The sequence below is a fragment of the Stegastes partitus genome, unplaced genomic scaffold (assembly GCF_000690725.1).
Source record: "Stegastes partitus isolate 25-593 unplaced genomic scaffold, Stegastes_partitus-1.0.2 Scaffold1512, whole genome shotgun sequence".
Taxonomy (NCBI): domain Eukaryota; kingdom Metazoa; phylum Chordata; class Actinopteri; family Pomacentridae; genus Stegastes; species Stegastes partitus.
The window spans coordinates 90320-99768 of record NW_007579243.1 but is presented as its reverse complement, the minus strand read 5'-3'; the positions used below and the strand labels follow the sequence as shown (position 1 = coordinate 99768).

Genomic DNA, 9449 nt, shown 5'->3' with positions numbered 1-9449 from the left:
GATGCTAAAAGAAATAAAAGAATATTTCTTAAAATGTAAAAAGCTAAACATTTAATGTAACACTTTAATTATTCGATACTCCATCAACCATACAGACATCATTATTAGCAGGTTTTAGTTGTTTACTTTTAGGTAACTGGTTAACTTATCTCTGGGTAGACTACAGTACCCGTCATGCCCTTCGGCGTGCGTGATGACGTAATAGAACATCAACAACTCACATGTGGCCTAGAAGGCGCCGTTGCTGTGCCGTGTTAGCAACAACTGGGCAGACTTCCCAGCCGAAACTCCCCGTTACACACACATTACACAGCTCCACGGGTTCTGTCCACAGCTAGAGCTGAGCCAACATGCCTCCGAAGAAACCCGCTCCGGCCACGGGAAATAAAAAAACTCAAGAGAAGAAAAAGGAGAAGATTATTGAGGTAACATCACACGAGTTAGCATGTCGGCGTTTAGCGTTAGCTCACCAGCTAATGCGCCGCTAACCGAAGCCAACACAAGTGCCGACAAGTGAACGACAAAGTTATTTTGGCCTCTGGACAGCCGTCAGTAACTATTCAGTGTTCATTTTAATCAGATAAATCTTTTTCTGCTGGCTCTAATTCAGTTTTAAGCGAGCAAACCAGGTGTCATCCGGCTAATTCTGATTAATGTAGCTTCAAGAAGCGGCCGAGATGCTAGCAGGGATGCTAGCAGGGCCGCGCCGCCGCAGCTGGGGTTCATACTCGATCTAGTTAACTTTTAAACGTCCCTAAAGTCATCAGATTATATTAGCAACCTCAACATAACACGTTTGTATTGTTTAATAAGACTAGGTTGGTTGTTTTGTTGCGGGACACATGGAGGCGGTGCGGAGGCCTGTTTCTGACCAGCCGCTCTGGACTGACGATTAACACGTCAGAGACAGTTTTATTGTCAAAAAGCCAAACAGAAGAAAAGTTAGTTTGTTTTTCCAACTAATTCAGTGTAATTTAGAATATGACAGTACGTTTATTATCAGCGTCGTTTACTGTTAGCAGCTGTTAAATCTACCAGCCATAAAATCTACTCAGCATACTTGTGTCAACGTGACCACAGAGTTCTTGTGTTTCCCTCAGAGGCTGTTGGGTTAAGGCTAGGCAGAGATAACTAGTAGGTTAAGATTAGAGGAAGCAGACCTAACCAGCACCTGCTTGTGAGAGGACAGATATAAGTTAGATCCACGTTAAAGGTGACAGGACTCTGCCCTCCACAGAGTTATAAATCTGTTCATCACTTACTGACTTTACATCATGTGACCGAACTGTGATGATTCATTGATTTGTTGTCAACTACTGAATTAAATTGGATAATTGGTTTATTAGCTCGAGCTAAATTCTTTGATTGCAGCTTCTTATACCTAAACATGTTCTGGTTTCTTTGCTTTTCGATGACAGTAAACTGAATATGTTTGGGTTGTAGATGAAACAAGACATTTAATGGTGTAATGTTTTTGGGAAACGCTCGTCAACATTTGTTATCACTTTCTGACATTTTGTAGGCCTATAAACTAATCAGCTGTTTGAGAACGTGAAAGTAATAGTGAGTTGCAGCCTGATTATGGCACTTACATTGTCTGTTTGTCCATGAAGAGACCAACACCGATAATAAATAGTGTTTCTTTTTTAAGTACAGCCTCCGAACCTGAGATGAGAAAGACAGCGATGAGGCAGACATTAGACTATTAGTTGTGTTTGAGTAACATATGTTTAAAAGAACCATAGTGCCCAGCTGATTCAGTAAAGATTTGACCCTTTTAAAAAGAAATGTACTTATCTCCTATATTTTCAGGAGGAACCAAGCCAGTGTAGTTCAGTCAGAAAAGCAAAATAAACTGAAAGACAGACCAACACAGTGCTGTGAAGCTACCATGTTCTTTAATGTTATGAACCAGTTTTATTACATTAAGCGTCTTTGGCAGTCTTTAAAAGCACATTCTGCGTATTATTATTACACTGTCATGGCAGATTTTTTAAAAAAGATTCTGTCAATTTTTGCTAAATTAGAAATGATACAAACCTTTTTGTGTTGAGTCCAGACAGATCCAGCAGGAAGACAGCGGCCAAATCTGACTTATTTTAGGTTTTATCCGTCTTATTACAGACTTGATCAGCTGTTGAGGCAAAGTTTGGTTTTCTGAAATCACTCACAACCCACATGTGTTAATATAACCAAAGAAAACAGCTGATTTGATCAGACTGGAGGCAGGAATACAGTAATTTCTTAATGCTTTGCAGAGATGGTCAGTTATCAAGCACACACATGTACTTGAAGTTTGTGTAATCAGGAAGACGGTATCAGACTGGGACTCGTATTGGCAGATGCTCAATATTAAATGACTCAGAATGGATCAGGGGCAACAAAACGTGATGATTGGTTTGTTAACGCGGTTCGTTCAAAATGCTGCCTGGAATTTTAATGCAAACTGAATTACAATGATTTATGATTTTGGATTCACAGCCAAAGAGTTCTTGATGCTTGTATCACAACTGTCAGCTTTGATCTGAAACTGTCCAAATTTACAGAGTATACAAAGGAGCCTTCAGCTATGTGCCTTCTCAGGTGGATCAGCTGCATCTCAATCAATGAAAATAAGGGCAGGAACTAAATCTTGTTCAGCCATAAGTGCTTCCTCTGTGGACACTTATTGGACGTTAATGATGAAAGTGACGTTTCATCGTTCTGTTTTCTTTTAGGACAAGACATTTGGCTTGAAGAACAAAAAAGGGGCCAAACAGCAGAAGTTCATCAAGAACGTCACTCAGCAAGTCAAATATGGACAGCAAAGCGCCAGACAGGTGATCAGGAAGCCTCTGTTTTCTGTCTCCATCTGTCTTCTCATCGTACTTATTCCCTACTTTAAATATGTGGGCGCTAACCTGATTGGATCTGACCATCTTTTCAACATTTCTGTGTGTGTTTCTGTTGAGGTTGCTCAGGCTGAAGCAGACAAGACGAATAAGAAGGCTGACAAAAAGAAGGAGCTGGACGAGCTCAACGAGCTTTTTAAACCCGTAGTCGCTGCCCAGAAAGTCAGCAAAGGTACCGGAGAAACAGGAGATGAATCGGTTCTGTTACGGTTTCTTCATCTTCCATTTTAGTTGTTCATCATTTAAAAATGCGAAACATTTACCAGAGCAGATCATTTAATCGTCCCTTTTGTTTTTCTGCAGGTGTCGATCCAAAGTCGGTGCTGTGTGCGTTCTTTAAACAAGGCCACTGCGCTAAAGGAGACAAGTGCAAGTTCAGCCACGACTTGTCCATGGAGAGGAAATGTGAGAAGAGAAGCGTCTACGTGGACGAAAGAGATGAAGACCTGGAGAAAGGTCGGTTCAGTGCAGACCTTTACCTCTTCATGTTGTGGAGCTGTGGACTGCAGGCTCAGAAAAACAAGGAAGCAGTTTAGGGAATTTCTTTCTTTTTTTTTTGTTTTTACAATCACATAGATCTTACTTCTACTTTCTGGTGGCTCTGTTTTTGTTTTTTTTTTCTTTTATAGTGTTTATTTTAAAGGGTTTTGTTCTGCTTTAGTCAAACAAGAAAGACGGTAAAAGATAATCTGACACCTAAAACTTAAGAGCGAACTGGAAATCCATCTCTGTACGAGCACCAAGCCTCCATCGTCACCAATACGTTTTAATTTCAACCGTCTGAACCCCAAAACCTGCAAACGGGTCCAAAAGGGACGTCAGTTTTTAAAACGTTGCCAAAATTACTGCATTTATCAGAGCAAGAAAATGTAAAAACAAAACGGATTTCATGTTTGGCTCCATCAGTAATAAAATTATAATACTTCATCAAACTACATTTCATTTAAAAATTCACCAAAAACGTACTATTGTCCTGAACCAGATTCTGTAAAAAATGAACAATTCTGTGGTCATCGGGGCAACTGTGACGTTATGACCGACTCAACTGTAATCAGCAGTGATGTGACAAAAATTCAGGGACTTTATCGGCTGAACTGTGAGACAAGTATGGAAACTAGTTCAAAATGTAAATAGTGGAATATCTGTAGTATGTCGAGCCAGCATTGACACCCTTTGGTGCAGGTGGGTACATGTTGACTCCCAAGTTTTTAAAAAATTTTTGTAAAACAAATTAAGTAAATTTAGCGTTTGTTCTTTTTTCATGATTTATGGAGGAAACTAGACGCCTGTTGGCATCACAAGTCACAAAAACATGAGTGTTTGTGCAGTGCAGGGAAGCATTTTGTAAATTTTTATAGTTTTTTGCTTTCTGTGCGCCACCTGCTCACGTCCTCTGGGTTCTGTCGGGTTTCGTTCAGACACTATGGAGAACTGGGACGAGAAGAAGCTGGAAGAGGTGGTCAACAAAAAACACGGAGAGGCTGAGAAGAAGAAAGCCAAAACAGCAATCGTGAGTGTGTTTTAGGACGAAATGAATGAATGAAAAATAGAAAGAGTTCAGGACGTATGGAAGCGATGAACGAATGATTGTCGACTAAATACGGTCAGAATCCAGGACCTGGTCCGATCGTCTGCTGTGTTTGTGTGCAGGTGTGTAAGTACTTCCTGGAGGCCATAGAGAATAATAAGTACGGCTGGTTCTGGGTGTGTCCTGCGGGGGGCGACACCTGCATCTACCGACACGCTCTGCCGCCAGGATTCGTGCTGAAAAAGGACAAGAAGAAGGAGGAGAAGGAGGAGGAGATCTCGCTGGAGGAGCTGATAGAGAACGAGGTGAGAAGCAGCAGCGACGGGAAGTCCGACGTTCAGACGTTCACATTTAAATAAACGACGCTCTGGTTTCCTGCTAAAATACAAATTCGCATTCAAATAAGACTTTGAGAGCATCAGGGGTAGAAAACGTCTCACTGGCTGAACATCTGCTCATCAGTAGACGCTACAGTTTCCAGATGTTCCCTGAATGCCTCCCATGCAGCTCCAGGAGAAGCTTCTAGTCTCCATCAGTTACTGCAGAGAGACCAAACGTTAGCTTGAAGTCAGTTGTTGATGTTTGTTGAGCTCGATTTCGGTGAAGTTGCTGCTTTAGATGTCAGATCATGTGAACTGGGTTTCTGCTGCGCCTCAAACTGCTGTTAAATATACAGAATAAACTAAATCAAGTTCATAATCTAAACCTGTGACCAGATTATCAACGTGTGAATTATAGTTACAAGTAGATTCAGTCTGAGATGGATTCATTTAAAGCCTCTAAAACTGATTTGATCCTGTTTTCTGTCTCGTTTTAACGTCCGTGTTTCTCTCCAGCGATCGGCTTTGGGTGCAAACGTGACTCGGATCACTCTGGAGACTTTCCTGGCCTGGAAGAAGAGGAAAAGGCAGGAAAAGGTTCGAACAAACTCTTTACTAGACGGCAGCAGGAGCCAGTTTTATCCCACGACTAAATCTAAACCTTGACTCTGCTGTGGATGTGAGCTGTAACTGTCCCCCTTGTGCTGCTGGCGGTGAACAGGTGGACAAAGCGAGGGAGGAGATGGAGAAGAAGAAGGCCGACTTCAAGGCTGGAAAGTCGCTAGTGGTGAGTGCAGCTGTCGAGCCTCCTCTCAGGTTTCAGTTTAATCACCTCCTTCGCTGATTTAATCAAACCTCACGCGTGTGCAGGTGAGCGGCCGCGAGGTGTTCGAGTTCCGTCCGGAGCTGGTGGACGACGACGACGACGAGGCCGACGACACCCGATACGCCAACGAAGAGGACGAGAGCGACGAAGAGGAGGTATTTATGAAGCCATCAGCGCGGCTTGATGAAAAACCTGCTTCAGTTTGTCTTCATATTGATTCCAGAAGCGAGACGTCCCAGAACAATAACGCTGTGTCTGGCGTCTCATATAGTTTGCATCGTCGGTACTAAATATAAATCGCACAGCAGCGTTGTAGCGGCGGCTCTCACGTTTCGGTGGCTGTTGTCGGGCAGTTTGCTGATCGAGGTAACTTCAGGTCAAACTTTTGAGGACGTCGTAACCGAAACACCTGATCGAGACCAGAGATCAATAACAACACCTCATTAACTGATCGGTTGTTTATAGCAGAACCGAATGGAAACGGTTTCAGAGCTGCCGTTTGGTTTATCGGCTCGTATACGGAACGTCAATACGAACCTAAAACAGACCGAAGCACTAAAACCCAAAACTTCTCCACATCGAAGTGTCTTCTCATATCTGTTCTTTATTAGCTCCCAAAACTGTTTAATATCTCCAGGAAACTAAAATAGTAAAACTGTCTGACACACTAAAAATACCACCACAGAAATAGTTTAATTTATGACCTGATTATTTATTCTGTGAGCAGCTTTAATCAGCTACGTCTGTAAAGTCCTCACACAGTCCTGTAATAAACAAGAAACCTGAATCTGAGGGACATAACAGCCACTCAGATATTAACGGTTGGATTCTGTTGTTGTTTTACTTCCTGTTTTTTGTTGCTTTCAGCTTCTATTCAGGTTCAAACTCCTCATTTTGGTTTCGGATTAGAGTTTGTTCTTCTTGTGGCTCCAGACCTGTTCACGTGGTCTTTGACATATTAAAATACGAGTGTTTAGACATTTTTAATTCAGCGAACGCAGGCGACAACAGGACCTCTGTGAAATGACGCAGATTAATCCTTTAAACAAAATGTAGTATCATTTAAGTGAAAGTAAAAACGAGATTTAGCACCAAACAGGAGCTAAAGTCCAGATTCAACACATAAATTTACCAATAACAGCAGAAACTAGACCAGCAGCTCCACATCTCCACCACATTTATGTTATATATTATTAGCTGTTTGTGGTTTGTACCTGTTAAACACTGATTGTAAATAAATACGTAATAAATTCAACACAAGAAGATTTAAAAAAAATCTATAACAGCTAAAATATTTTTGGTTCAGAACATTTTTTTTCTACTTATGTCAAAGCTTCTAAAACCTAATTTTGTTTTGCCTCTCAGCTAACCCTGCATCGCTGCTCGTTCTTGTTTCAGATCAGTACGACAGAAATCCAGGACATAGACTTATCCCGCTTTGTTCCACAAGAGGTCGACAACACGGGCATCACCGTAGCATCGATGGACCGGTTCGCCTCCAGGGGCACGACGGAGACGACGGGAACGGACAACGGTGAGAATAAAACAGTTCTGGCTTTACTTTCAACAATTGGATTAAAGCTCTTTTTAAAAAAATAAAAACAAATTTGGTGACAACAGTTTATTCCTGGCACTGTTTTTAAAAATGTGAAAAGTCGAACGAAGTGATTTAGATGAAATATTGAAGTTTTCAGTCGGAACAGTCAGTCATAGCGGAGTCCCTAAAGAACCGTTGGGAAGGTAGAACTGGACAATATTCAGTTTTTACTGTCTGGACAAACGGCGTCACTTTGGTGTTTTTTCTTTGTTTGCTTTTAAAGAGGATCGAAATTAAAACGAGACATGACGTTAAAACGAAACAAAAAAGCAGCACACAAGTGGATTTGATGCACAAGATATTTTTTGAGGACCTTGTTATTTAAAACATCTGGCTCTGAGGTTAAAATTAAAACATCTGAAGTCTTTCCTTGGTTTGAAGGTTGCTTCTGTCGTAATATGAATCTGGTGCAAACAGTTCATTCTTGGAAAAACAAACCTTTATCTAAGACGGTGAATAAAGTGACTCTGATGTTCAGACTGGGTTTAGTCACAGACGAGTGGTTCAACCCTTCAACACCAGGTATCACGCAGGCTGCCTGGACGTGTTCTTGTTATTTTGGCTGTAAAAGAGTCAGAAGTCCTGCTATGACTGATGGTTTTTACCCTTTTTTTCTCTCCTGCCCAAATTGTTGAGGAGTTACAGAAACATGATGGTAAAATGTAGGCGCAGCTGATTTTTATGTCTGTGTTCAGACAACAGTAACTTATGAGTGTGTTGTGCCACCGTAATACATCTAATATCTCCATAAAGCTTGCATTCTCTTCTTTCAGAAACCGTTTGAATTCTGTCTCTAGCACAAACAGTAACGGCAATATGGTCATTTAAAGAGCGCTTCAGTTTCCAGCTCTGCTAAATGGGGCTCTTACGTTGATTTCTTTCTGGCTTTCAAACTTGCTGCTGAATTTCAGGGTTCAGATGGTTTAAAAAAACAACATAAAATGACCTTAAAAAGACACAAATAAGCAGCACGAGTGTGTTTGATGCACAACAAGCAGCTTCATTGATGTTCTTGTTCCTGCAGACGAGCAGCTGAACGGAGCTTGCGGCGGCGCCGAGGCTAACGGGCTTTCGGGAGCCGAGGGCGGCAGCGAGGACGGCGGAGGGGAGGACGAAGAGGAGGAGGAGGAGGAGGTACCGGTGGATGAAAACCTGTTCACGGGAGAAGACCTGGAGGAACTCGACGAGGAACTCAACACACTGGTGCTGGAAGACTGAGGAGGAGGTTAGGACGGACTAAGTGACAAAGGGACGGACTGACGGATGCATGGAGCTGCAAACACCAGAGACCAGACGTCTGAATGATTCAGAGACTCCAGTAACAAAGCCTGATTACATCACTTCCTGTCTGCCCCTCCGTTCTGTGTCGCCCCCTCATCATTCTGTACTTTAAATTTCCGAGGCCGATTAGAGGTTTAAAATCCACATGAATGTTTCCATTGACAGAATCTGGCTGCTGTTGTTGTGCACTTTCTGTTGCTTGACAAACTCGCTGGCTTTTATTGAAATTTCTTCTAAATAAATTAGGCTTCCAGTGCTTCTCTACCGGATTAAATATTGAATAGACACCGTGAGGGATCTAAAATAAAGCACTCTACCTGTTGAGACATTTCAATGGATTTATTTTTATTTTAAAGCGACGTTTTGAGCTGAAGTTGCTCAAAGTGGGGAAACAAACCGTGATTCTGCTCTCATGCCAAAATTAAAGTTTGAAGATGCACTTTGATCTACTGGAGATTGTTTTTTTCCTTCCGGCTGATGTCATGCAGCTGAGCTCATCGCTAAACCCTAAATTGTGGACGTTTCTCTGTGAGGGAACGGTCCAGACTCCTGAAACGTCGGCCCAATCTCTGACACCAGATTTGTGCCCATTGCCAGCCCGGTATTGTAAATAAAATGTTCTCATGAGTTGCCTCCTAACAAAATAAAATCTCTGTACATCCAGCGTCTGCGTCTTCGTGGTCGGGTCACATCCCATATGCTCACAAAAGGTTCTGGAAAGTCAGCGTCTTACTGGAAATGCAATCCTGTTTATCAACATTTGAAACATTCGCACAATATTATCTTCAGATTTGGTCCTATATGTTGGAGTCGCACATCATCTAGTTGGTAATCCAGTGATGCGTTATGTTTACATTCAGCACAAGTGGCTCATATTTACATGTTCAGGTTACAGGAAATGTGACCATAAATGGATGTTAAAGGTTCCACACTGAGCCTCACGTGTTCCCAGAATGTGTCTTTAAATATTTAATCTGAAAACACTACAAACATGGTTCATTTCTCC

The 9449-nt window shown here is 41.9% G+C and overlaps 1 protein-coding gene across 2 annotated transcripts; it reads left to right on the top strand.

Annotated features, from left to right (window-relative positions):
* The first annotated feature begins 232 nt into the window (after positions 1–232).
* Positions 233–9107, top strand: zc3h15 (zinc finger CCCH-type containing 15). 2 transcript variants are annotated; one of them, XM_008300227.1, is made up of 11 exons: positions 233–425; positions 2718–2819; positions 2952–3063; positions 3195–3347; positions 4310–4401; positions 4542–4724; positions 5256–5336; positions 5461–5526; positions 5610–5720; positions 6964–7099; positions 8187–9107. In XM_008300227.1, exons 1-11 carry the CDS (start codon positions 351–353, stop codon positions 8378–8380), a joined length of 1305 nt encoding a protein of 434 aa, XP_008298449.1. In that variant the 5' UTR covers positions 233–350; the 3' UTR covers positions 8381–9107. The 2 variants fall into 2 exon arrangements, with proteins under 2 accessions (XP_008298449.1, XP_008298451.1); XM_008300229.1 differs by having other exon boundaries at positions 235–425; positions 2961–3063.
* The last annotated feature ends 342 nt before the right edge of the window (positions 9108–9449 follow it).